The sequence below is a fragment of the Nipponia nippon genome, unplaced genomic scaffold (assembly GCF_047370975.1).
Source record: "Nipponia nippon isolate SJK-2023a ecotype South Korea unplaced genomic scaffold, ASM4737097v1 scaffold_39, whole genome shotgun sequence".
NCBI classification, from domain to species: Eukaryota; Metazoa; Chordata; class Aves; order Pelecaniformes; family Threskiornithidae; genus Nipponia; species Nipponia nippon.
This window is the reverse complement of record NW_028262357.1, coordinates 362,427-390,338: the sequence shown is the minus strand read 5'-3', so window position 1 is coordinate 390,338 and position 27,912 is coordinate 362,427. Positions and strand designations below refer to the sequence as shown.

Genomic DNA, 27,912 nt, shown 5'->3' with positions numbered 1-27,912 from the left:
CATTTTAGCTGGTTTGATTTAACTGAAATAGTTTTTGCCATGGCTTCCCCACTGTTGTATTTTCAGTGCTTTCATTTTTTATTGGAACTTTAGAGATTTAAAAGAAATGGTACTACTAAAAGTTCCCTCAATTTACTTTTAAATACCTTCATAATTTGTTAAAGTGAACCATTTCCTTTACTAATCTCTCAGTATATTGCTTAAGCAGATCTGTTACGTATGAGGGCACTAAGCAGTGAAAATTGTCTTATTTCCACTAAAAAATTCTGAAGTTTGTAATGCCAGTACTTCCTTGGGCAGACACAGGACAATTATTCTGTGATTTTTCCCTGAAGATTTGTTTCCCCTCATTTTGCTACTTTCACATTTAATTCCCAAATAGCAAGAGCAGTCTGTTTACTCCATATTGGCTGTTATACACAGAGCACCCCATATTCTGAAAACAGCTTGAGTTACCTTGCTGTTTCTTCTCAAGGATGCACATACTTACTTTTTATCTTCTGCCTTTCATCTAATGTGTTTCTCAAATTATCAGCATTTCTGTTAGGTCAAAGCATCCCCTTCCTATCTGCCTGTACTACATTTTGGCTAGATCATTTGTAAATCATGAATGCAGGATATCTAACCTATTTCTCAATCACTTATTCTAAGCAAGTGCTTGTCTATTCTATTGTATCATCCTTGTTTCCTCAGAAAACAGGTTTTTTTATTGATAGTATAGTAGCAGATTCCACCAAAAAAATGAATGGGAAAGAAATACTATATGTCAGCTTTACTAAGGCAGTACTATCTGACATATGTAGCTTTCGGTGCCCATTATAGCCACACCTTATGCTAGGTAAACAAAAAAATTATACAGCATACCGTCCATTAGTCACACCTATACAATTTTTTACTACAGTCACATCTAAAAGGCTGCTATCAAAACAGAAGGTGAAAAGTTTTTGTGCAAGATGCTGTACTCAGTTACTACCATGAGGGAACTTCCAAAAAGATTAAAAACACATACTGAATATGCTAAAATAGAGAGGAAATTGAGCCGTACCACTTTCAAAGCCAAAAGCAACTTTGCAGTTACCAAAGTAAACTACATTTTTCTGTTCTTCACCTGGTTCCTATTTTAACCTCAAAATACAAAATGAAAGGCCTAATTTTTACAAGACTGAAACTGATGAGAAGTAGAGTTGTTCTGAAATAATGTATACACATTTCCAAAATTACAGTTCAAAATTTTTAGACAGATACCACTTAAAACTAGTTTTCAGCACAAATAGCTTAAATGGAAAAAAAATCCACAAGGTGAGAAATGCAATGCTTGAGAGGAGCTCTTACTGTGAACTAAATGCTGCCTAATCAGACAGCTGCATTTGGGACCCGCGCTACTAGAATTGTTTGTAACAGAACTTAAAATATATTACTGCAGGCTATAAAGCCATGCCTTCCTGTGGGAAGCAGCCTTTGCCTCTGAACCTGGTTGTTAGCTCAAAGAAAGGTAAGTTCCTTATCCATAATTCTGTTTCTTCATTTTATTTAGACAGGCTTCTCACTATTAGCACACGGCTTCCTACTATCAGCTGGCTGAAATTCCGGAGCCCCTGAAGAATGTTCTCCTGCAAGCACCATAAAGGGCTCAGTTCACACTTAATTCCCTTTGAGACTCCCTACTATCAACAGTATTAAATTACCGTGCCAACCTCAAGACTAGCCACACTCATGATCATCTACATTACAAATGAACTAACTACTCTGCCTGGTACAGAAATACTCAAGTAACTAAATGAAACAGCAGAGAATTAAAACCCACACTTTCCTAGAGCTTTTATATAGCACCAAATTTAACAAAGACACTCCAATATTATATTCTTAAAGAAGGGCTAAAAAGAGTAGAGTATATCTGTGAAGCACACTGGTCTCACTAAACTGGACTCCAATACCCCTTTAATCAGAAATCCCAGACTGTACCACAGCTTTATTCTTTTCAGACATTGCAGGAAAGCATTTTACCAGCAGATTGTTCATTTTGCAGACCAATGTAATTGGTCCTTCAACCCTTCCCCGTCAGCCCAATACCACGCTCTCTGCAGAGTTCTTGGTGCCGCCCTTGACCCTGCCCAGCGTACCCACTTCCTTCTGCACTGAGCGGCAACCCACGCAGCAACACAGCTCATGCCTGACAAGGCCTGAACCGAGGGTAGACATTGCTTCCACGTGCCTTACTGAAATGTATACATAGAACCATAGCCTGCATGATGTTCCCTTCACGTATTCGGTTTATTACGCCCTCCAAATTCTTCCCCTCCAAGACACACAACACTGTTCTCTATCCCATATTTCTGTAGTTGATTGCTCCTGCTTAAGCGCAGGCACAAAACTCTACTCATTTGTACCTCTTCCCCTCCCACAGGCTTCTGAACCTTCAAGGCATTTTGATTTCCATTACCACACTCAAAAAGGTCTGCAATCCCTCCTAGCTTTGTGCTTTTTTAAGTTTTAATAATCATATTATTTCATTATGGAAACTTTGTGAAAATACTGAGGAGTAGTTTACAAGGGACTGGCCTCCTTAATCACAACAGTAGCTGTTCCCAACTGTTCTTCCCCAGCAAAAACATCCTGAGAAACAGAATCAAAAGTCCCATTAAAGACCAAATATAAGACATCAACTGATCCTCTTGTATACGGCAGGCCTATCAGTGAAATAAGTTAGATTACTTCAACAATTTGTCCTTGACAAGCTGATGCTGTCTTTTACTCAGCTGTTACATTCTAGATGCTTACATAAAGCTTTTGTTCCAGAATTTTTTTTCCGGAATTCAAAAGGAAGCAGACTAGTCTGCCAATCTGTAGTTCTCCCTATCCTTCAAAAATCAGTAATAAAGACAGTCACCATGCTTCTGGTTTTCATATCTTTGGTACCTCTAGTCATTTTTAGAATACTACATTCTTTTTTTGTTGTTCTTGAAGTATTCTTTGATAAAGATCAAACAGATTTGGAAAAGTTACATTTCTAGCAATCTTGGATATTTCAGTTGAAACACCTGAAGGACAAAGCAGCTAGAGGTTTCCTTGCCTTACTCTGTATTTTAAACACCACAATTACATCTGAAAAAAAAAAAAGTCGCCATGAAAGTTACCAAACTATGAAAGAGATATCAAAGACAGTAAAGGACAAAACTGAGTGAGAGACACAGCATACCGAAAGAAACATCTGTGCGACAGCATCTCCCACCTCAAGCTGAATTCACAACTCGGCAGCAAGTATAACTGAAAGCTGCCATCTCCAGCAAAATATCAATGGCCGGTTCAATGATGACCTTTTGCCCTTCTGCCAGGGAAGAATCTGCTAGTTCCCATCTAGTTTCTTCCAGCACATTTCACTTGGCAAAAGAAAAACAGTATGCCGCAACACCTGTGATAGGTTTCTGAAGCTCGCCCTACTCTGTAAAACGGTGCTGTTCAGAATCGTAAAGTAAGACTTCACTTCACAGACATGATTAAACCTTTTGGACTGATAGAACTGCCCCACACTAAGAGCCCTTGTCACTTCATCTTTCAACAACAAAATGGGCAAACTTCACACTTTAGAAATCTTAAAAAGAGAAGAACAAGAGGTCAAGCAACAATAAAAATAATCGCTTCAGCTGTTTTCATATCCAAGTCTGCTTAATGTGTTCTTGGGCTTTCTTTTTTTGTTTGGTTCTGGGGTTTTTGTTGTGTTTGTTTTTTCCCACTTCCTTATTACACATTGACCCTTGCAGCCTGGGGAAATGGTATTTATATGAAGTATATATTAAGTATTCATAAGCAGATAACAGGCAGATGAAGAACTGCTTAATCTCAGCACAGTGAGAAAACTAACTAAAGAAAGAAAATAGCCATGAACTGCCTGAGAAAACTGACCAGAGAAGTTACCTGATTGCACTATTTGGGAGAAATAACCTCTGAGATGAATCAAGAAAACATATTTTGCAAAGCTTTGTTTTTCTAAGAAACACTACTCAGTCTATGTACCGATTGACATTTTATTAGTATCTGTAATTTCAACTATCTTGCAATGAAGAAAAGATTTTAAATTAATTAAACATTTAATTCCTTGCATATCAATATTTAGGGACACAAGTTTTGTATCTGCTAATGGCAAAACAAAAATAATAAAATGCTGTGCTGACTCCATTCAAAATAGCAGTAGTCTCCGATTTGGTGGGAGATTAGGTTCTCCGCAGAAGCACTAAATAAAAGACAAATGCTTTACCAAGGAACACAGAGATTTTTGTGTTGAAAAGCAAGCTGGGACCATCAGTACAAAACCACAGGAAGTTTATTTGCTTTACGTGGCACTGTCTTGTCCTCTAATAAAGGATATTAAAGTACCACAACAGAGGCTGATGCTTCCATTGGGTTTAAGGGAATACTCCGGAAATAACACATTGAAGAAAACAACTTGCTTGGAGGAACTAAAATAGAATCAGATACAAAAGCTGTACAGTTGCAATAAGAATCTAAAAAAAGAATAGAAATTGCTAGCTGGGCTGCCACGCTAATGCACTCACACAAAACAGGTGTCAGTAATGCAGTCAATCACATGATTACAACCCTAACATTGCATTAAGACAAACTCAGACTATTTGGTAATTCCAAGCTTTTTAAAGAATAATTTGATTTTACTCCTCCCAGCAAATTCTTCTTTCACTTTCCCACTTAATTAATAAAGAAAAGATTGACAAAAAAAGGGGGGCTGCTGAACAGGTTAAATATAATCAGCTTTTTATTTTTTTTAACTAAAAAAATCACCTCTCATTTGATTATCCACTTAAATAACCTTTAAGCAACAGTTTAGTTAAAACTGGAAATGGTTAACACAAATTATTTTTTAAGATTATATGAATGCCAGTTTGAGTCACATCATTGTCTGTATCTGACTTAATAGCGTACCATTTGCCATGCATTCCATTACCATCTTCCATTTTATAGGCACGTTTCTCCATCCTTACACAGTAAACAAAGGACAGCATTTACAAGGAAGTGGCTGACTAAGAGCGGAGTTGTAGGTGTGTTCAGAATTAGTTTTCCATCCCCACCAATTTCAAAACAAGCAGTTTGGAGAAAAAGCATGAAGAGCTGCATTACTGAAAGAAAGCCTGGCATAAATCTGGAGCATGGTGCAAACAGATTGCGATGTTTAAACTAGCGTGGCTGGAGACAGGACCAGAACACATTGGCAGTCCCTCAATTTCAGGCCTTCACAGTGAAGGCGTTTCCAAAACGCAGGAAAACCTTTCACGGTAAAATGTCACTGTCAGCACGATTCTGGTCTTCCAAACCAGACACCGCCGCTGCACATGAAAGCCGTTGAAGCTGACGGCCGTACGTCCGCCGGCCTGTAAGGGGCACCGAATCGCAGCCTACCGACACGTAACGAACACCAACACGCGTGCCTTACACGTACGTGCTTGGGGTCCCTGAAGGAAGGAAAAAATCAGGGGCTAAGGGCAGGAAAACACCGATCCCTCCCGCCCCCCTCCACCTCCTAATAACGAGCAGCCCGGGACGTGCCCAAGGTCCCCCCGCTTCCGACCCGGGCCACGGACCCCGCTCGGCGCGCCCCGGGCTGGGGGGAGCGGGACACGGCTGCACCCACTCCTCCCGCCGCCGCCGCCGCGCCCGGCCCGGCGCAGGCCCCGGCCCCGGCCCCGGCCCCCACCCCGCCGCGACTCGGCGCTGCGGCACCCCCGCGGCCGCGGCGCCCCGACTCGACCCGACGCTTCCCTCTTGCCCGCTCGCCCCAGGGCCCGCCGCTGCCCTGGGCCGCGCCGCTCCCTCACCGCAGGCAGAGACCCCGCTCAGCAGCCGGTCTCTGGCGGGGCACCGCCGCCCGCCATCCGGGCTGCCGCCGGCCTCCACGCGAGGGCTCAGATCGCCACGCAGAAAGGGGCGGCGACGGCCGCGCCCGGCTCCTTCCGTCTCAGGGCGACCGAGGCCGCCGACATCTGCCCCTCGCCAACCGCCCGCCGACCCCCGCGGCGCTGACGTCGGCATCGCCCCCGCCCCGGAGGCGGGCGCAAGGCACTGTGGGTACGGCCCCTCCGCGCTGAGGCGGCGGCGGCGGCGGCGGCGGGCGGGAAGGCGCGGGAGCGCCGAACTACCACTCCCGGCAGGCTTTGCGGCGGGCGCCCACCGGCTTCCGGCCGGCTCCGGGAGCCCCGCGCGCGCGGCGGGACGGCGCGGTGCTGAAAAGGGCGGCGGGCGCGCGGCTGCCGGGCGGTGCGCGCGTGTGCCCCCGCCGCCATGCACAGGTACGGGCGGGGGCCGCCCAAAGCGCCCTCCTCGCTGGGGGGCGGGCGGGAGCCGCGTGGTGCCCGGGCTGTGCGTGAGGGGGGGCCGCGCACGGGTCCCCCCCCTCTGCCCGGGACGGAGCGGGGTGCGTGGGAGCCCGGGGATCGGGAGCGTGTGCACGGATCCCGGGGGAGCGTGCGTGGGTCCACCCCCCCGCCCCCCCCCAGTGTTCAGAGTGCGGGGGGGGTGCGTGGATCCCCGAGGTACCCGGGTGCAGGACGTGCGGTCCCCCGGGTCCCCGGGCTGCGGCTCTCCCGCCCCGCGGCGGGCCGGGCTGCAACCGCTGCCCGTGCAGGGCCGGCGGGCGGGGCGGCCCCAGGCGCCGGGGTGCGCTGCTGGCGCCCAACGGCCGCCCCGTCCCGGGGGCTCCCCCCGCCTCCCGCCCGGTCCCGGCCACCAGGCCGCGGGCCGCCCGCGGCCCTTCCTCGGCCGCGCTCGGGGCCCCGGCGCTGCGGAGGCCGTGCCGTGGCGGGCCTCCACCGTCGGCTTCCTTCGCCGCTGCCCCCCGCTCGCCCCCTCCGGGAACGGGGTGCGCGTAACCCCCGGAGGGCTGTCGGTGCGAGTCGGCCCGGCCGAGCACAGGCCGCCGCTGTGGCCGCCGCTTGTGCCTCCAGCGCTCGCAGTTTTAACTCAAGTTGCTGCCCTGCCTGGGGATGTGGATTACGTGTGACTGTGAAAGGCTTCTGCACCAGGAGCCCCATCTTGTGTTTGGCGTCAGTCTCGACGTGCCTTCACGTCTGCGGGTTTTGCTGTCTCTACAGAAAACACCTCCAGGAGATCCCATCCTCCAGCAGCAACGTTTCCACCAGCTTCACCTGGGACTGGGACTCCAGCAAGACCTCGGAGCTTCTCTCGGGCATGGGAGTGTCTGTCCTTAAGAAGGACAAGCTGGGCAATGAAAACACACCGCAGGACCTGCTGATGTCGTCACCCTGTCCTCCTCAGAAACGGCAGAAAGTGAAGGAGAAGGAAAAGGACTTTGTCATTGTGCGCCGGCCTCGGCTGCTTCGAGAGGCAGAGTCAGGTACCGTCACCCCGGTCCAGGTTTCACTCGCCCTTTGGTAGAGATGGAGAGTGGGCATCACAAGTCATTAGTACTTTATTCTGGGCTTTTTTTGCTCTTTCCCAGCAGAATATCTCTTCTAGGTCTGGTGGCTTTCAGGCCTGGGCTTGATAAGTCCTGTTTTCTGTAAGCCTTTAAGCAGAAGCGGTGTGTCTGGCTCCAGAACAGTGTCCCACATAAGCTGTGGTTGGCTCCCGCCTAGCCCTGCCAGCCTCTGTCTGTATGCCAGGGGTTTGTGCTGCATGTCCCTGTGTCTGTCCACTCTTGTTGCTTGGGACTTGGGTGGCACCTTGGCCCAGCAGGGCCCTCAGCTGCATCTGTTGCTCTGCCCAAGAGACCTGTTCCAGGAGATGTTTCACCACATACCGAGCGGGGCCAGGCTCCTCACAAAATACAGTTGCGGCTGCCAGATGAATATGGACTATTGGTGCTGCTGTCCCCAGTATAATTTTGAAACCCAGGGGGGCTTGATTTTTTTCTTTTTTTAACTTAAGCATCTAACAAGTAAGATACTTGGTCCTCGAGACCAAAGGGATCCAGATTCATATCTCTGACGGTGCAGGCCGAGGTATGCCAGAGGGGCAGCATCCCTGCTTCTGTCAGACCTGGACTGTGAGCAATGCAAGGGACCCTGCCAGAGAGCTATAGAGAAGGTGCAGTAAAGGCCGTAAGGCTCCTGGGCTGGAAAGGGACTGGCAGGGAAAGAGCAGGGCTGTAATCTGAAGACCTGGTGTGCTTAAAGAAGGGGTTATAGGATGCTGGGTTCCTTTCCCTGGTACCAAAATGTGTTTTCAGTCTGCAGTGACTACAGAATGCAAAATAAAGAAACAGCTCTCTGCAGATACTAGGCTGTCGAATGAAAGGTGGGAATGCCCTCAGACAACCTTGTGTTTGAATAAGAGGGAGTGCTGGGTCATAGGCAGCTGCTCTTGAGCTCTGCCACCCAGAAATCTCACATGTGAACGGCAACACCTTCTGGAGCCCTGTAGCTACTCGTGAGAAGTTGAGATCACACCACGTCTTTTTAGATAATTCTTGGGGGGGTGGTAGTTAGAGTGCATGTTTTAAGGAGCAGTTTGCAGTATCTACTTTTCTCTGTGCCGTGCAAAAGCGTAGCTCACCTTGAGCTCCCTTCTGGAAGCCTGACATGCATAAGAAAGATGGGCATTTCAGCAGGGGGAAAAAAAGGAGAAAAAAAAAAAAAGAACTGTACAAGCATTAGAATACAAAGTAACAAAGATGCTCTTGTTTCCAAAATGACTATGTGAATAAAAATTATTGTCATTTTTCAGGGAAATTGTTTTTCCATAGCTTTAGTATGTATACTACATTAATGTTATGGAAAGCTTTGCATTTGCCAGTCATACCTAGGCAAAGGTGGTAATATCTTCCTACAATGAAGAGCTGAAAGGGGTATGTCTGTATAACCTAGAAAGAGACTGCAGAGGTGGTTTTAACAACTAGCCCCAACAAGGCATCTGATCAGCAGGCAAATATGAACCAGCTTTAACTAGAACACATTTGCTCTTTCCCTAAAGGTGTTTCTTGGGATGCACTTCCAGATGAATTGCTTTTGGCAATCTTTGCATATTTGCCCCTAAGTGACTTGCTCAAAGTTTCCCTGATTTGCAAGAGATGGCATCGTCTTTCGTAAGTATTACGTTTCATCATTTAGTACTAAGAAAACTTTTGCTTCCATAGAGGGTTAAATGATCTGGTTCTCATCTTGTTTATTCATATATAATTCAGTTTATGCTGTATGTGGGTTATATGTATGTATAATCAAAAGATGGCTCACATATTTTAACACTAGCAAATTCTATTAAATAGCTTTTCCTCCTCTCAGTCTTTTGTGACACTGAAAACTTTCTGTGGTTGTACTCATAGTTCTGACCCTTTCTAACTCACTAACAAGCAAAATTCTGTGCCTTAGGTTTGATGAATCTCTCTGGCAGACTCTTGATCTGACTGGTAGAAATCTGCTGCCAGGAGTGATTGGACAGTTGCTGCCTGCAGGTGTTACTGTATTCCGCTGCCCAAGATCTTGTATTGGGAATCCATTGTTTAAAACAAACAAGTAAGGCTTTTTCTGCATGTTCTGGATCCTGAAACCATGTCTCAAATATTCACAGTTTCTCTCTGTATTTTTGGTTTTAAGGTCCCCACCAGTAGTAGCACTTGTGCTGTCTCTGGAGTGTGGAAGAAGCTGATCAATGGTTAGGCATGTGTTGAAATAAGAGGATCTGCATTCACCTATCAGTTATTTAAAACCAAGTTAATGTGATTTTTTGAAAGTATCATCAAGCACCATCATCCACTTGCAATTCATATCTTGTAGAACCAAGAACAGTCAGCATCTCCAGCATTTTTATATGGGAAGCTCAAAAAAATTATTTAACTCCAGCAGGATAGACTTTCATGTGTTGTGACGAATCCTGTAAATGCCTTGAAGATACGAGTTCTGCAGTTTTGGCTGGTAGCTTAGCAGCAAGCCCAGTGAGCTTAATAGTATGTCCAGTGTGCAGCTGAATACAACAGTATAATTATTTTCTGCAAGCTTTGCACGGTTTTAGTGTATGGGGTTTATTTACGGTGTGGGGTATTTGTGGAGCAGGTTTTAATGCAATTTTAGTAACCTGCCTTTCTCCTTTTTTAGACCTCTCAGAGTTCAACATATGGATTTGTCAAACTGCACAGTGTCTGTTGCAGACCTCCAGAGTATTCTTTGTCTGTGTGAAAGGCTGCAGAACCTCAGCTTGGAGGGACTAGTGCTTTCTGATGACATCCTCAAGTGAGTGACATGTTTGGGAATATTCAGTAAATACCTTTTGTTTGGTGCTATCATTTTGTGCAGGCTAGTGAAAGAATGCAGTTGAGAGTTGTTTGTTGTGAGAGTCTTTTGAAATGGCCAGTTTTAGGCAGCTAACAGAGCTAGCTGGCAGGCTATATAGAGTTGAGATCCTTAGTAACAACTCTTAGGTTTGTCAGTTTACTAAAGATGCAGTGCTGCATGTTTAACGAATAATTCTGTTCCCGGGGTGTTAGCTCTTAAAAATAATCACACATCCTAGCAATGCAAGCAATATTGCAACATTTAAATTTTATCAGACTTTTTTTTTCTCTACAGGAGCATTGCTAAGAATCCCAGTTTGATGCGCCTAAATCTCTGTGGGTGCTCAGGGTTTTCTGCAGAAGCCTTGGAGCTGATGTTGAGCAGCTGTTCTATGTAAGACAAAAATAGTTTTTGCTATTCCTGCGTACTGCTATTCTGAGAAAAAGGATCCTTTTTATTTTTTCCATAGGCATCCCTATTGTACTTCTCTAATATCTTTTTTTATGAGCCTGTTTCTGTTCCTAAATGCCTAGCAGTCAATTATTAGCCGAATAGTCAGATAGTTGTTTTTTTTTCCATCAAGCTGTTTTATTTTTTAATAGCAAAGATGTACTTCAGTAGTTTTTCATGAGTTTCCTTAATCATCCTTAAAGGAAGTCTTGTTGGTGGGTAAACCCCATTTATGTTCCTTTGATTGTCATGTAAATTTGGTTTTCTTAATGGAAGCAGTATGTGATCCTCACAAAGTGAAAGTGTGTGTTTTGAAACTGGAAAGTGGAGTCCCAGAGCTCCCTTTGCAATCAGAGTACAGCATGAATGGCAGAAAACATTGTGCCTTTCCATCCATGATAGAATAATCCTTCAGTAACCTTCTACTTTATGAAGCGCTGTGTTCAAATTGACAGCTCCAGTGATTAAACCATCTGCTGGCAGGAAGTCACTGAACTGAGCCCCAGCTGGTCTGGGATTTATGTCCTGATCTTTCTGCTGACTTCCTGTGAGATGCTGGAAAATCTACTTAATCTTTGCTTCTGCAAAAGCATGTTTTTAATCAAACAGCGAGTTAGTGGACAGACAAAGCCTTAATCTTCCGTTGCCTCTCATGGGTAGATGATGCTTTCTATTGCTTGGTCTGATTACTTGGATCATGAGCTCCGTAGAGAATGGCAGTCTGTACAGTCCACAGTGAATAGCAGATGGCAAACCTGATCCTAGGAATGCTAGTGGCAATTTAACTGTTTCTTCATTTACATAGAGATTGCCAGCTAAATGCTCTAGTTGTACTGTTCACTGTGTCTTTGTCCTCTGCTTACATTCTACAGCACCTCCAGACAAAACAAATACTTTGTCCCAGCCCCGAATGGTGATAGGCTATAAGTAATAAACATGTAAAGAGAGTTAAGGTCACAGCATGGCTAATGCTTATATAAAACTATGAAGTATTTTATCTAATTAGTGTTAAGTGGTCATCTGACCAATACTAATAATGGATAGCCTTTTTTCCTCTCAATGTGAACATCTGTTCGGTAGTAACAGATTCAGGTCACAAACCCAGAAGCAGGATGAAAAGACAGCATCTCCCTATGGCAGTCCCCAGAGAGAACTGTTTCACTTCCTAAGAAATTGTTGAATTATTCCAGTTGGAAGTGGCCTTGGGAAGTCACCTTAACCTCTTGCCTGGAGCAGGATCTAAATTTAGCACTGGCCAGGTTGATGAAGACTTTCTCTGGTTGGATCTTGAAAACCTCCAAAGACAGATTTCCACAGCCTCGCTGGGCAACCTGCTTTTGTGCTTAACTACTGTCATAGTGAAATTTGTAGTCATGAATACAGGAAGTTGGTAGTAGGTATGTTACAAGTTTTTGCCATAAAAGTATCAACTGTAATAGATAATATCAGAACTCAAACTGTATTTCAGTCATTCTTCCAAACAACTCTTTGTTCATTTGTGTCTAGGTTGGAGGAGCTGAACTTGTCCTGGTGTGACTTTACAGCCACCCACGTCAAAGCAGCAGTAAATCATGTGACTTCAAAAGTAACCCAATTAAATTTAAGTGGATACAGACAGAATCTACAAATACCAGGTAAATAGCAGCATGGCAAACCTTTATCCCACTATCGGTAAAGCAGCAAGCCTTATATTTTCTTCTGGTTGGTGTCTGCTGTGTGTACAGAAAAATCATGCACTAACACTGATTTTGTGTTCTGTATAGCTTGATGTTCTTTCTGTCAGATAATCTTACTCATGTCTCTGGCTCAGCCATGAGGGGTGAGATGATTTTGTCTTCTAAATTTAAAAATAGTCCCGTGAAAGCTCATTTCATCTCATTTGAAAGGTATAGCCCTTACTTCTGAAGTAAGTCCTGGAAGCAGGATACACTGGATCCCGTGGTCCACTGTGAACTGTGAATTAACCTTCCAGATACTGTTCTTGGAGCCTCCTTAAGGCTTCTACTATTGTGGCTGCTGAAGGCATCTTCCAGAAGAGAACAGCCATAGTAACTACTTGAGTTTCTGCCTGGCATGATGTCCTACAGATACCAGTTAATTTGGAAGGCAAATAATCTCAGTAAGCAACATTAACTATTTCCTTGCTCATAGTTCTAGGAGGGAAAGTTGGGTAAATTTTCAGGGTAATAAAAAATGCAGAGGAATCTGGATTTGGGGAGAGGACACAAGAAAATGGACAAGAGCATAAACAGTGAAATGGCTTTGGTGGTAAGGGAAATTAGTTTTTTCCGTGAGCAAATGTGACGATAGGCTGACAAGCAGGTGGGTGACACACAGGCTGTGACCTTTCTTTTTTTTTCTGTTTAAATGTCAGACAGACCTTGGCATGCATTCCCCTGTGGGGAAATATACCAGACTTCTTTTTATCTTGGCCCAAACCACATAAACAAAGATGCTACGTAATCTCCTCCAAATCAGGAATTTGAACCTTCTGTTGATCTGACCATTAGAGACCATGTGTGGAGCTCTTCTGTTTGCAAAACACTTTCTATGAGTAATTTTGCTCTGTTTCAGTGCAATTTGTTAAGGCATAAGATTAGCAAGGCATAAGAATAGTTACATTATAAGGCATAAGAATAGTTCACTAATCATCATAATTTAGGTATTGTTTTCTTTACTTTTTGCACGTGAATTCTGAAATACCGAAATCCTGTTGCATGTTGATTAGCCTCTTGCTAACAATAGTTGCCTTTTAGGTGACATCTGAGCCACAGGTGATTCTATGCTATTTGCTATGAAAAGATGGTCTCAAGAATTTACAGTTTAAATTAGGAAAACCATAAATTTCTGTCATGAGGAAAGTACTTTCTGTCGTTAAAAATGGAGACGCCTAAAGAACGTGATGCTCTGAAAGGGTATTTGATGTGTGGAAAATTTTGGTATTTTTTACTACATGTAAGAATTTCAGGCATCTTACCATTACTGTGTCTCAGTAGATTTCTACAGCAATATCATTTGAATTATTCACTTGCTAAGTTGCTGGCACAATTGACTTCTAGGGACACTTCTTTGGACTAAATGGATCTGTTTTGCTGAGGATTAAAAAAAGTCCCTGTAAGGTATCTCGATAGGCAGACTACATGCTGTGAGTCTTAAGTGTTTATCTTTATAACAAAAAGTTGTGTTTCAATTGTGGGGTTCCAGAAGAAAAGATAAAAATGGAAGTGAATAGGCTGTATAAAGCACGTTTGTATTGTTACTGAAAGATGGACCGACTCTGTGTGACCTCTTTTCAGATGTTAAAACACTGGTGGAAAGATGTCCTTTTCTCGTCCATTTAGATCTAAGGTAAGAAGACCTAAAGCCTTTTCATGGCATGAGTTCTTCTGCAGAATATCTGCCTGCAGAGAAGCTTCTGCTTCACTTGGCCTTCGGTGAAAATCAAAATACCTCCCCCACAACACACACGCGCGCTAGAAATGGGTTACTTCCATATTGAGCAAAAAGTAATTCAGTGGTAGAAAAAGAAGTTGATATCCATTAAATTTCTGAATTCAGCCTGAATTTTGGAAATAACAAATTTACTGCTGCTTTATACTTAAACCTCTGTTTCATATGCTCTCATGTACAGTGACAGCGTGATGTTGAAGCCTGAGTGCTTCCAGTATTTTCATCAACTCTTCTTTCTACAACATCTGGGTCTTAGCCGATGTTACCAGATATCACCTGCTGCCTTAGTGTAAGTAACCTCTAAATGGCTTTGGTTTGCTATTCATGCAGAGGATAAGTTAATTTAAATTTGCTTTATTTTATGTTTAGAATTGCAAGTACTGTTTTGAAGAACTTACTGGTATGAGGAATTAGGAATAAGGAACTGAGATAAAATAACCTGACTGCTACAGCGTGTACTTCTGAGAATCCAGACTGGAACCAAAGGCATCTGAGAGAATCTTTCCATGATGTCAGTCTGTACTCGCAGAACTTGCTGCTCAGTGCTTGCATCGTGTCTTCCCTTAATGGCATTATACTACTGGTACTCATTACTGTGAGGTACAGCTGGAGGTTCCAGTCCTGCCAATGACCAGTATCGATGTCAATATTAGGCTTTCAGTTATGCTGCAAGGAAGGTATAATCCTTTGGAAAAGTTAAGAGTTGACAGTACTTGCTGACTAGCTAATCTGTTTGTATTCCTTTGCTTTTGTGTGCACCCATATCAGTTATTCGTTGCCACTGAAACACATTTTCTGCCTTTTATTAGTATAGCAGCTATCCATCTTAATCATCTCAGGAAGGATGTCAATCCTGAGGAAATGATCAACAAGAAAAAGGTTGTGAGAGGAATAGGACTATCAAAATGGGAATCTGAAGAACCTTGTCTGTAGCAGTGTGTGCTGTCATGATGACAGCTTGTATGTCTCTGCCTTTTGATTTTGTCCAATGCTTGCTTATAGATACACAGTTCACATGATGAATGGGCAAATGTGAAGCAATCAAGAAGCCAGGGCTGGCTACTCACCAAAATGTCATAACAAATTGGAGACTGATAGTATCTAGGGGCTTGTGTCCTCTGAATCACATCCTGAAACTTCATCTGGGGCAATTCCTTCCACTTGTTCTAAATGTTTAAGTCCAGGGAAGTCAAAGGGGAGGAACCAGTTTGTTTCTACTCTTGTGTGTGTGAGAGAGAACAGCAAGAAGCAACTTATTCAGCCAGTTTCCTGAACGATCAGTACAGATAAATAGTTTCAATTAAATATGTGCTTTTAAAAAGTAGGAAGGGGAATTTAGCCTAAGTAGTTACCTTACTTCTAAAAAAATTAGCAGAAATACTTCTTACTTCAATCCCCGGGAAAGTTATGGAACGGATTCTCCTGGGGGCCATCACAAGTCAAATGAAGCACGTGATTGGGAAAAGCCAGCACGGCTTCACCGAGGGCAGATCGTGCCTGACAAATCTGGTGGCCTTCTATGACAAAGTGACCTGCTCGATTGACACGGGGCGAGCGGTCAACGTTGTCTACCTGGACTTCTCCAAGGCCTTTGATACAGTTCCCCACGGCCTCCTCCTGGAGGAACTGATGTGTTATGGCCTGGACAAGTGGTCTGTGCAGTGGGTGAGGAATTGGCTGGTGGGCCGCACCCAAAGGGTGGTGGTAAATGGCTCTTTTTCAAACTGGCAACCCATCACAAGTGGGGTCCCCCAGGGATCGATATTGGGCCCAACGCTATTCAGTATCTTCATAAGCGATCTGGATAACGGGATCAAGCGTAGCCTGATGAAGTTTGCAGATGACACCAAACTGAGTGGGGAAGTAGTCACTCTGGAAGGGAGAGCCACCCTGCAGGAAGATCTGGATAGGCTGGAAGAATGGGCTAACAAGAACCTGATGAAGTTTAACAAGGACCAGTGCAAGGTCTTGCACCTGGGAAATCCAGGAGTGCAGCTCAGGCTGGGATCCACCTGGCTGCAGAGCAGCTCCATGGAAAGGGACCTGGGGGTCCTGGTGGACAGGAAGCTCAACATGAGTGAACAGTGTGCTGCTGCGGCCAAGAAGGCCAATAGAATGCTGGGTTGCATCAACAAGGGCATCACCAGCAGAGACAAAGAAGTCCTTATCCCACTCTGCTCAGCGCTTGTCAGGCCACACCTGGAATGCTGTGTACAGCTCTGGTCCCCGCTATACAAAAAAGATGTGGACAGGCTGGAGGGGGTGCAGAGAAGGGCCACCAAGATGATCAAGGGTCTGGGAAGCCTGCCGTATGAGGATAGGCTGAGAGACCTGGGTTTGTTCAGCCTTGAGAAAAGGAGGCTTAGAGGTGATCTCATCACCATGTACCAGTACTGAAAGGGGAGCTACAAAGAAGACGGAGACACCCTTTTTACAGGGAGTCACATGGTGAGGACAAGGGGTAATGGGTACAAGTCACTCCCAGGGAGATTCTGATTGGACACGAGAGGTGAATTTTTCACAATGAGCACAGTCAATCATTGGAATAATCTCCCCAGGGAAGTGGTTGACTCTGCTATGATGAACATGTTTAAGACTCAGCTGGACGTGGTGCTGGGCCATCTCATCTAGACTGTGCTCTTGCCTAGAAAGGTTGGACCGGATGATCCTTGAGGTCCCTTCCAACCTGGTATTCTATGATTCTATGAAATGCAGTTATCTAGTTTGGGTACAGACTAGAAAAAAAAAATACTTTCAGGTTCATGATCAATTTCGTATTTTTTTCTTTCTAGAGAACTTGGTGAAATTCCAACATTAAAGACTCTTCAGGTATTTGGAATAGTGACTGATAGCTCTCTACAGCTCCTCAAGGAAACGCTTCCTGACGTGAAGATCAATTGTTCACACTTTACAAGTATCGCAAGGCCAACTGTTGGCAGTAAAAAGAACCATGAGATTTGGGGCATCAAATGCAGATTGACGCTGAGAAATCCTAGTGGCTTATGATCATGTACAATGCACTGGATGTGATGGACACGCTGTGTGTAGTGAGGCTCTGTAAGAAGCGGAGTAATGGAACACCTTTAATCATAGTACTGTTATCGTAAAAAGCATTCTAACTTGGTCTTATGCCTTAATGTAGTTTCATAAATATTTTTACAGTTTTGGTTTTTTTTGTTTTTACTTAAAGCCTTTAGAAATCTGATGATCTGTGAGCAATTATAGAATTTTTCTTTAAATCCTTTTTTTTTTTTTACAGCGGAGCTTTTTAAAAAAAATTAGGAAACAATCATTGTAATTAAACAATGTCAGCCTCTAGCAACTGTTGCAGGTTCTGATGCAGCTTTTGTTGCTCTAAGGTGTTATAACGGTGCTTTTGGTTAACTCTTCCAGCTCTGCAAATCCTGAAATGGCTTGTAGAGGTGCTAGATATCTTAATAAGGCTTATTAAGGAATTGTCTTTGAGTTTGAAGAACTCAAAATGAATAATGGTATTAAACCTATTCAAATCCTTAATTGAGTAACATGGACAGTAAGATGAGAAGCTACCCACTGTTTGTGAGAGGGACAGAGGACTGACTTTGGATTCACCAAACCTGAAAACAGTAAACAGGGAAAGGCGTGTCTACACAAAAGCAGCTGAGACAGCTCAATACCGTACAAGTTAAGAAGCAGTATAAAGGAGCTACAGTGAGGTTTTTCTTTAGCAGGCCACAAAGGTAACATCTGTTTTTAGTATTCTTTATTGTTAGCAAAATATAGTCTGAAAAACCTATTCAGAATAAGCATCTGTAAAAGTAAATGGTTATCAATTGTTTCATGTAGCAGCGCTAGGTTTTCTGGTTAAATATTACAGAACGTTAACGTAGCTTCTCTAAGCTTGATCTTGGATAAAACTTCTTAAAAATGTTCTCTTACTTCCTTTAAAGAATAAGATCTTTCAACTGATAAATTGGCAGAAATCTTGCAGGAGGAGGGCTCAAATGGTTCTAGAACTCAGGTGAAAAACAAAACTTGGTACTGCAGCATGGGAGTGCTGAAAGGAAGAGATGCTTTGGTGCTATTAAGATACATCAATTTCTCTTTTACTATAGCTTATATTTGTAGTGTTGTTCTACTTCTTGTATCTGTAACACTAACCACTACTGTCTAGTATTGGGCTTTTTTCAAGTCTCATGAAAAGCTGAGTAACTGTCCAAAAAAAAAAAAAAAAAAACCCCCAAAAAACCCCCCAAAAAACAACCAACCAACCAAACTAAGGATTGGGACAGGTAATGACTTCAAATAAAACTTTGATCTGGGTCTGTCATCGGGGTCCTCGTGTGTAAGCCTGGAGTGAATGTTCCAGCAGGTGTAAGTGTTAGTTGAGAAGTCTTAGGGAAAACTTGCACCCTGTGTAGGTCATGAATATGCTGCTGTAGTTCCCATGAATGCAGTAAGCAAGCAGATGGTGAATTTATTCATGGATGTTTAAGGTTAGCCTACAGCATTACTGTAAGGCTATTGCATAGGTATAGTGTTTCCAATCTCAATCTGAAGAAAAGAGTTCAGGAATAAATACCTGGTAGTACAGAACAGATTAATTACTGCAGAAAGATTGTATGAGTACTAGAATCTGATATTTAACGTGACTTTCTATAGTATAGCAAATACAGCATTATCTTGTTAATCTGTTCTAAGTCGTTTGGGTTTTTATTAAATTTAAGAGAGTGTAACACTTGAGTCACTAGTGGGCTTGTGCCCCTTACAAAGGAGTTAATGGGCAACGTACTTTGTGAAAGCTGGAGTGGAGAAGTGATGGGAGGTTGGAGGATACTGGATATTTTACTGCTTCATGGTTTGCAGCCTTAGGTTTATGCCTTAAATTACTTCAAGAAAAAAGTAAATCTTTGCAGCACAGCACTATTGTAAATTCTTCTCTCTATGCACAATGTAACCCCATACAACTTCTCTTGCATTTAATAAAGATCTAAGGAATTGCTGTATTGTATAAAATGACTGTTGGCTGGGAGAACACTTTCTGTGACTTGCCACCAACTTTGTCTCATGGGTTTAAAAAAAAAAAAAGGATAAATTTGTCCAAGCAATGTCTAAATGATGGTGGTTTAGAGGACAGGGTGTTATCACCAATACATTTAGTATTTCATAGACTGTGCTTTAAAACCCTGCACAGAATTGGGATGGTAGTATGGCTTTAGCTAGAAAGAATAGTCCTGAACTTGTCTTTTTAAGTACCAGGTTCAGTGTTGGAAGAGAACAGACATTCTATTGCAGGTCTACTGGTTATGATGGCAGCTGTAGCAGACACATAATGGAAGCTGTCTGGGTAAGGTGCAGCACTGACCTTTTCCTAACTGAAAAAAGCTACTTGGTAGCTCCAAGCAATCCATACCAAAAACTGCTATGTAGATAAGTCTCTGCATTTTGCCTAAAGCATGAAGGCTTAGAAACCATTATTTAAAACCAATGCACAGTAAGTGAGAAGCAGCGAGCACACGAAACGCTTCTGGAAGTTGAAATAAGGAACAGGACAGCTTCATGTATCTATTAAGTTTTTAATTTTTATTACATAATGTATAAACACCACTTTTTTAAAAAAAAGCAAAGAATGACAGGTCTAGTTTAGCAGAACACAGTGTGGACTGGCACTAAATGAAAAGACCATGGATTTGATTCAGCAGGTAGAAGAGGTGCAGAGTTCACTGCCAGTCCAGGCAGATTAAATCAGTGTTAAACCAATACTCGGTCCTGTCACAGAATACTGTCTACCAGCTTAGTTGTCTGTACTGCAATCCTTTGTAATAAAAGATCCTTAAAAAGGATTCTACAGTTCTTTAATAAAAAAAGGTAGCTGCTTACTGTTATCTATTATAGATCTCTGAATCATTCTAGTTATTTAAATCAAGCATTCACCAGTAAATGCTTCAACAGAAGTGCAATTAAATACAGACAAAACCAGTAGAGGCCACTCATGAGTAGGTCAGGTTTCCATTTTGCTAAGTAAATTAGGAATTTGACTGTGAAATCTTACTAAGCCCTAAACCAGATCATACCTTGGGCCTGTAGGGCCTGAAACATTGCCTTTTAGTCAGCATTAATAATAAGGAATGACAGGCATCTTTAAGAGGTATGCACCCTGATCAGACTAATCAGTCTCCATTAAAACATTACAGCACACAAATGTCTGTAAGTAGGAGACAGGGCTTCTGCCATAAATTTGTCTATGCAGGTATTCAAGGACACTTTCAATACCTAAACCTCTGATCTAATGCAGTGGTAAAGTCCTAGAAGTCATAAATTAGTGTTAATGGCATTGGTGGGTTGTAGGTGGGTTTGTTTTTTAATCTTAACAGTAATATTTAATATTGACTAGTGTACTAGACAGAGGCACATAAACCATCCTTAACTGGTTACGGATGGATTAGGAATAACTGAAACACTCTAGTCTGTGTGCAGCCAACTTTCTAAAGCAAGATTAGTCTTTTGCATCTTTACCTTTAGACCAGTTTTGCAGATTATCTTAGACATTAAGAGCTTTATTCTGATAGTTCCTGAACTTACCAAATTTGGAAAGAGTATTTGGCTACTTTGATTTTCCCCTTCTGGTCTGCCATCCTGATAACTCAAGCAGATAGTCTAAATAACTCAATCTGCAGCACACTTAAAAGGTGAAATGTACACAAACAGTGACAGCTTTTTCAAAAAGCTCCATCAGTTATCACATTTTCCTAGAATTGAATAGTCTGGTTAAATCAATTTCCTCTAAATTCTGGTTTAGAGTGAATACAAACACTTAAGTAGTAGAAGGAAAAAATCCTTTATCCACTTCCTCGAGCTATAAAGATGAGTTTACATTTTGTGATTGGCAATAAATACACTGAATGGCCACACTGGTGGAGAGAACATTGCCATTAGACCTGAGAACATCTGTTACAGAAGTCTCTTCGTTCAGAAGTAGTTTAAAGAAAACTCACTTTTGGAAATAGATCTGTAGTAGACAGGACAAAACACATTTGTTTCAAGTCATGTAGCAGAAGAGTTCCTGCTGTAGGAATCTTCACTTTGTCAAATTCTGCCCTCTCATCGATGCAATTATCAGCACAGACTTTCAAAGGCAGTCATAGTTCACAGTTTCTCTAAAACCTTATCTAAAAAGTCACTTCCTCTTCTATGATCAGAGCTTTTTTCTTATTATCAACTTGCTTACCTAACACATGATCAGAGGCATGTAAAATTAAAATCAATTTGTTGCCAATTAATACCAGTAGAATTCAGCACAGGATTGGAAATTTAAACTTTCTGGGGAAGTTAAAAACATTCTTGGAAAACTGAGAGACTTGTGCTCCAACTACTAGCACCCAGCACATCTCATTCTTCTCCAATTGTAAAGAAACTCAGAACCTAAAATTCAAACCATTCAGCTTAGTAAGGCCAAATATCCTTCTTAATGATAGCCACCTACATACACTACTGTGACCGAACACCTGCTAGCCAGCTAATCCATTCAGTGAAGGAGCATATCTTACTTCAACATGTTTCCTACAGCTTGTATATTTCTATTAAAGGGGTCAAGAACACCCTTGGGTTTCAAGTCCCTCTCTAACCAAAGAGAAAAGGTAAGAGCTCTACCTCATTCAAGATATGATTAAACCAGACTTTTACTTTTGATGTAAATCTACAAAGTAGAAAAAATACTGGAAGAGCAAAAAAAAAATTGTCACAAGTTGTATGAAACTACAAAGTTGTAAAATTTTTCAAAAGCATACAAAAGGTTTGTATTTCCGTTTCTATTACATCAACATCAGGATTTACCAAAATCTATATATCCTTGCATCAAATTGCTAGATTGACAGTCAACTTTTCTACAAAAGTATATGCATGAAGGCGTTTAGTTTCATCAGTCCCAGACTGTTACTACAAAACTGTACATTTGAATATTTAATGCTACTGACTTAATACTTAAACCCATCTACCTGTGTTTAAAAAGATGTTCTTTCGTGTTTGCCTTACAGGTTAAAATGTCAATTTTCACTGAAGTTAGAGGTAAGACTTCTGATGTATTTCTTTTACACCAGATGCAAAAAGAGCTTAAATAACAGGCTAAGATTTCCCCAGCCCAAAGGAGTGAAAAGCATCTCAAGCTTCCTCCAAATGCTCTTGCATCCAAGAAGGCCAACTTCCAACTTAATGCAGCATTGTGATGTGCTATATATCCCCAAAAGCTCCCTCTGTGGATCTGGAATTGTTTCAGCAGAAGACGCTAGGGTCCTTCATTCTTCCAGCAAAACAGTGCACAGTGCATCCTCTGTATCAATCATTATTGAAGCTATCGCCCCATCATTGAACTCAAAAGATGTTCCTCCATCTACAACCATACAGGCATCCCAACAGCGGGAACGGACACAGACTCTGCAAAAACCCAAAAAATAAGTTTTCACTTAAAAGCTTAAAAAAATCAAGTATTTCTCACAAGCACTTATCTGAACAATAAGACTGGTTCTTGGACATTCCTTTGCGTGGGTCAATAAATGCTTAATCACATGGGAGCATATTTAGAGAAGAATTTAGCATGGTACTAAGCACTAGAATCCCCCAAACTATCAGTACTTTGTATAGACATAGCAAAGAGTCCAGAGAGGACTGAAGGACTTGTTCAAATGGAGACTATTGCTCCAATTCTCTGAGAATAGCTGATAACAAAACACTTGATATCGAAAGCTGCAGTTCAGATGTATTTTTTAAAGAAAGCTACTGATGATCCCATTTCATAGTGATCTGCTTAATCTCTCACAGAAAAGTTTTCAATTAATTTATGATTGTAATGTATGGTCTTCATGTTAAGTGGAACATGCAGTTTCAACTAGCAATGCTTGAGATTCAAATAATTTGGATATTATCCAAATTTCATATAATTTGGATATTTACATGAATCATTCACAGAGAGAACAGAAAGTAATTTCAAACACAAAGGTGAAGGTCAGAATGCTTGCCAGGTGACATCATAAATAGGCATTGCAGCATATTGCTGTCAATATTAGAGTTTGACTACTGTATCTTTAAGCTAATAAATTTTAATTTAAGCTTCTAAAATCTAAGGCAGGTCTTTTAGAGCTGGACAAGACAGAATAAAGCTACTAACCTCCTCTTCACTTACCTTTAAAAGGAAAATTAACTCAATCATTGGAATTTATCCTTTCACAAATGTAGAAAGCGAGAACACTATTAAATAAAGAGTTGTCCAAACTTTTTTCATATTTCTAGATGGGAACCAATAGTGATGCCAGAGCAGCTGCAAGACTACAGTCTCACATGGATGTGCTTGATTGCTTCTGACTTAGGCCTTGGTCTAGACAATGTTTTGATCTCCAAAATTTAATCAACAATTATTCAGTCCAGTGACTTAAATTTTCAGGAAGACACATTTTTGACAAATATGAAAAGCTTGGAAGTGCAGCCACAGTGTCAAAACTTAATTGGCCTGTGCATCACTAAAACACAGCCAAGTCTGGATGCTGCAAAAGAACGTGGAGGCATGTTCCATTCCTCCATTTCACTCTGGGCAGCTATGATGTCAAAAAAGATAAAGAATAGCAATGGGGAGAGGTTGCTCTTTATCAAGAGCTAAAGATCAACTGTGACAGGCAGCAAATTCTACTTAAAAAAGGAAAAATGGGCAGATATCCCTCATAGGTATACAGACATTTGTAGCTCCGGTATAGTTTTTACAGTATATCCCATGCTGAGGACTCCAAATAAGACAAGACTTAGTACTGTAGAACCAATGGATGAAAATGCAGTTACTTGCTCCTATTTTAACCTCTCCTCTTACTGTCTCTTAAGATATACTCACCCTTGGGAACTCCCAGATCCAAATGACTAAGAAGCAGTAAACATTTAAAGACATGACACATACACAGTGGGCATCTAATATTGTAACATCTAGTCCCAGTAGCCAGAGATGTCATTTATTACTAGGTCATAAAATATTGTTTTAATACTGATGTGGCTCAAAAGAAGCAGAATTTGGGTCTCCTTTGAGTCAGAGCTCGTTTTGACATTTGTTTTGATATAAAAGGTTGAATTAACATTTAATTAATGCTGAGATATTGTATTGTTCTCAACATAGTTATTCTGAACATATAACTAACAGTTGCATGTGTTTATATTTAATTGTGGCAAGCTCCAGAAAAATCACTGAATCGTAGAATCATTTAGGTTGGAAAAGACCTTTAAGATCATCAAGTCCAACCATACACCTAACACTAAACCATGTCGCTAAGCACTACAGCTACACCTCTTTTAAATACCTCCAGGCATAGTGACTCAACCACTTCCCTGGACAGCCTGTTCCAGTGCTTGATAACCCTTTCAGTGAAGAAATTTCTCCTAATATCTAATCTAAAACTCCCCTGCCGCAAGTGCCCTAGGTTAAAATGACTGAATTACCAAATAATTTAGTTTGGAAGGGCATCTAGTCCGACCTTCCACTCAAAGCAGGCCTTACTTCAAAGACTAGGTTGCTTAGGGCCTTTCCCAGTCAAGTTTTGAGTATCTCCAAGGACAGTGATAGCACAATCTCTGGGGAACCTCTTCTATTGCCTGACCATTCTCACTGTGAAAATTTTTTCCTTTTTTTATCAGAATCTTACATCCCATAAAATCATGGCTGTTGCTTCATATTCTGCTCTGAAAAAAGTTTCACTCAGTCTCCTCTGTAACTATCCATTGGTAGCTGAAGACAGCAACTGGATCCACCGTGCTTAGTCTTGTCTCCTCCAGGCTAAAAAAAAGCAGCGTTTGAGTCTCTCGTCTATACACCATATGTTTTGGCCCCCTAATCATCTCAGTGGCCCTTTCCTGAATTCACTCCGGTTTGTCTATGCCTGTGTCTCATACTGAGGGAAATTACATACACCCAAAACTGGGCACAGTGAGATTCTTTTATTCTGTAAGATTGTACATGGATCAAACACTAAAAAGGCATAACAAAACTTGGAAACATTTTCTTGCTGTTATTATAAGAATACTCAAGCCCGTCAAAACACAAACTGGATGTTGGAACACTTCAAGGGAGACTCCTGGATTACTCATACTTTGACAAATACACAGAATCATAGAATCATTAAGGTGGGAAAAGACCCTTGAGATCATCGAGTCCAACCGTTAACCTGGCACTGCCAAGTCCACCACTAAACCACGTCCCTAAGCACCACATCTACACGCCTTTTAAATACCTCCAGGGATGGAGACTCAACCACTTCCCTGGCAGCCTGGTCCAATGCCTGACTACCCTTATGGTGAAGAAATTTTTCCTAATATCCAATCTAAACCTCCCCTGGCACAACTTGAGGTTTTTTCCTCTTGTCCTATTGCTTGTTACTTGGGAGAAGAAACCGTTCCCCCCCTCACTACAGTCTCCTGTCAGGCAGTTGTAGAGAGCAATAAGGTCTCCCCTCAGCATCCTCTTCTCCAGACTAAAAAACCCCAGTTCCCTCAGCCGCTCCTCACAAGACTTGTGCTCCAGACCCTTCACCAGCTTCATTGCCCTTCTCTGGACATACTCCAGCACTTCAAGGTCCTTCTTGTAGTGAGGGGCCCAAAACTGAACACAGTACTCGAGGTGCGGCCTCACCAGTGCCGACTACAGGGGGATAATCACTTCCTTAGTGCTGCTGGCCACACCGTTCCTCATAGAAGCCCGGATGCTATTGGCCTTCTTGGCCACCTGGGCACACTGCTGGCTCATGTTCAGGCGGCTCTCAACCAACACCCCCAGGTCCTTTTCCTCCAGGCAGCTCTCCAGCCACTCCTCCCCCAGCCTGTAGCGTTGCATGGGGTTGTTGTGACCCAAGTGCACGACCCAACACTTGGCCTTGTTGAACCTCATACAGTTGGCCTCGGCCCATCGATCCAGCCTGTCCAGGTCCCTCTGTAGGGCCTTCCTACCCTCCAGCAGATTGACACTTCTGCCCAACTGGGTGTCGTCTGCAAACTTACTGAGGCTGCACTCAATCCCCTTGTCCAGGTCATTGATAAAGATACTAAACAGAATACTGGGTGGCCCCAGCACTGAGCTCTGGGGAACACCTCTTGTGACCAGCCGCCAATGGATTTAACGCCATTCACCACAACCCTCTGGGCCCTGCCATCCAGCCAATTTTTTACGCAGCGAAGAGTACGCCCATCCAAGCCATGAGCAGGCAGTTTCTCCAGGAGAATGCTGTGGGATACTGTGTCAAAGGCTTTACTAAAGTCCAGGTAGACAACATCCACAGCCTTCCCCTCATCCACCAAGCGGGTCACCTTGTCATAGAAGGAGATCAGGGTGGTCAAGCAGGACCTGCCTTTCATAAACCCATGCTGACTGGGCCTGATCACCTGGGCGTTCCATACGTGCCATGTGATGGCACTCAGGATGATCTGCTCCACAACCTTCCCTGGCACCGAGGTCAGGCTGACAGGCCTGTAGTTCCCCACATCCTCCTTCTGGCCCTTCTTGTAGACAGGCGTCACATTTGGTAACCTCCAGTCAACTGGGACCTCCCCGGTGGCCAGGACTGCTGGTAGATGATTGAAAGTGGCTTGGTGAGCACCTCTGCCAGCTCCCTCAGTTCCCTTGGGTGGATCCCATCCAACCCCACAGACTTGTGTGTGCTTAAGTGGTATAGGAGGTCACTAACCATTTCCCCTTGGACTACAGAATCACAGAATGTCCTGAGTTGGAAGGGACCCACAAAGATCATCGAGTCCAACTCCTGTGGGGGCTTCATTCTGCTCACCGACCCTGTCTTCCAGCTCAGGGGGCTGGGTACCCTGAGAACAACTGTCTGACTATTAAAGACCGAGGCAAAGAAGGCATTAAGTACCTCAGCCTTTTCCTCAGCCTTTGTCACTATGTTTCCCCCCACATCCAATAAAGGATGGAGATTCTCCTTAGCCCTCCTTTTGTTGCTAATGTATTTGTAGAAATATTTTTTATTGTCTTTTATGGCAGTGGCCAGATGAAGTTCCAGGTGGGCTTTGGCCCCTTTCTCCCTGCATAACCTCATGACATCCTTGTAGTCCTCCTGACTTGCCTGCCCCTTCTTCCAAAGGTCATAAACTCTTTTTTTCCTGACCTCCAGCCAAATCTCTGTTCAGCCAGGCCGGTCTTCTGCCCCGTCAGCTTATCTTTTGGCACATGGGGATGGTCTGCTCCTGCGCCTTTAAGACTTCCTTCTTGAAGAATGTCCAGCTTCCTGGACTCCTCTTCCCTCCAGGACTGCTTCCCAAAGGATTGTGTCAACCAGGCTCCTGAACAGGCCGAAGTCTGCCCTCCAGAAGCCCAAGGTAGCAGTTCTGCCAACCCCCACTCCTTATTTCTCTGAGAATTGAAAACTCTACCATGTCGTGATTGCTATGCCCAAGATGGCCTCCAACCATCATATCACCCACTGGCCCTCCTCTGTTTGCAAAGAGCAGGCCCAGCCTTTCCTAGTTGGCTCCCTCACCAGCTGTGTCAGGCAGTTACCTTCCACACACTCCAGGAACCTCCTGGTCTGTTTTCTCTCCACAGTATTGTATTTACAGCAGACACCTGGTAACTTGAAGTCCCCAATGAGAACACTGGCTAGCGATTGTGAGACTTCTCCCAGCTGCTTATAGAATATTTTGTCTGCCTCTTTGTCCCAGTTGGGTGGTCTATAACAGATTCCCACCATGATATCTGAAACATTCAAGGCCAGGCTGGATGGGGCTCTGAGCAACCTGATCTAGTTGTAGATGTCGCTGCCAGTTGCAGGGG

The 27,912-nt window shown here is 43.1% G+C and overlaps 3 protein-coding genes across 7 annotated transcripts in view; 1 reads left to right on the top strand and 2 right to left on the bottom strand.

The window, feature by feature from the left end:
* LMBRD2 (LMBR1 domain containing 2) overlaps window positions 1–6,058 on the bottom strand; it is a 33,257-nt gene extending 27,199 nt beyond the window's left edge. For both annotated transcript variants that reach the window (XM_087773288.1, XM_087773290.1), the window contains exon 1: window positions 5,823–6,058. The gene's annotated coding sequence lies outside the window, so the exon portion shown is untranslated. The remainder of the gene's footprint in view (window positions 1–5,822) is intronic.
* Window positions 6,059–6,145: 87 nt separating this feature from the next.
* SKP2 (S-phase kinase associated protein 2) lies at window positions 6,146–19,534 on the top strand. Of its 2 annotated transcripts, XR_015707957.1 has the most exons (11): window positions 6,146–6,293; window positions 7,095–7,357; window positions 8,935–9,046; window positions 9,330–9,473; window positions 10,053–10,187; window positions 10,524–10,622; window positions 12,186–12,313; window positions 13,976–14,027; window positions 14,311–14,418; window positions 14,499–14,806; window positions 16,922–17,059. XR_015707957.1 is itself a non-coding variant. In XM_087773295.1 (10 exons), exons 1-10 carry the CDS (start codon window positions 6,286–6,288, stop codon window positions 17,133–17,135), a joined length of 1,263 nt encoding a protein of 420 aa, XP_087629421.1. In that variant the 5' UTR covers window positions 6,146–6,285; the 3' UTR covers window positions 17,136–19,534. The 2 variants fall into 2 exon arrangements, 1 of the variants encoding a protein (XP_087629421.1); XM_087773295.1 differs by lacking the exon at window positions 14,499–14,806 and having other exon boundaries at window positions 16,922–19,534.
* A 136-nt stretch (window positions 19,535–19,670) lies between these two features.
* The window catches only part of NADK2 (NAD kinase 2, mitochondrial), a 36,731-nt gene continuing 28,489 nt past the window's right edge, over window positions 19,671–27,912 (bottom strand). For all 3 annotated transcript variants that reach the window (XM_087773293.1, XM_087773291.1, XM_087773292.1), the window contains exon 12: window positions 19,671–22,538. In XM_087773293.1, coding sequence (XP_087629419.1) covers window positions 22,400–22,538 — 139 coding nt within the window. In that variant the 3' untranslated portion in view covers window positions 19,671–22,399. The remainder of the gene's footprint in view (window positions 22,539–27,912) is intronic.

Bases quoted from the DNA above. Each gene is read 5' to 3' on its own strand.
- SKP2 (XM_087773295.1), top strand. The intron at 7,358-8,934 runs GTACCGTCACCC...CTTTCCCTAAAG, and splicing joins GCTTCGAGAGGCAGAGTCAG to GTGTTTCTTGGGATGCACTT. The intron at 9,474-10,052 runs GTAAGGCTTTTT...CTCCTTTTTTAG, and splicing joins CCATTGTTTAAAACAAACAA to ACCTCTCAGAGTTCAACATA.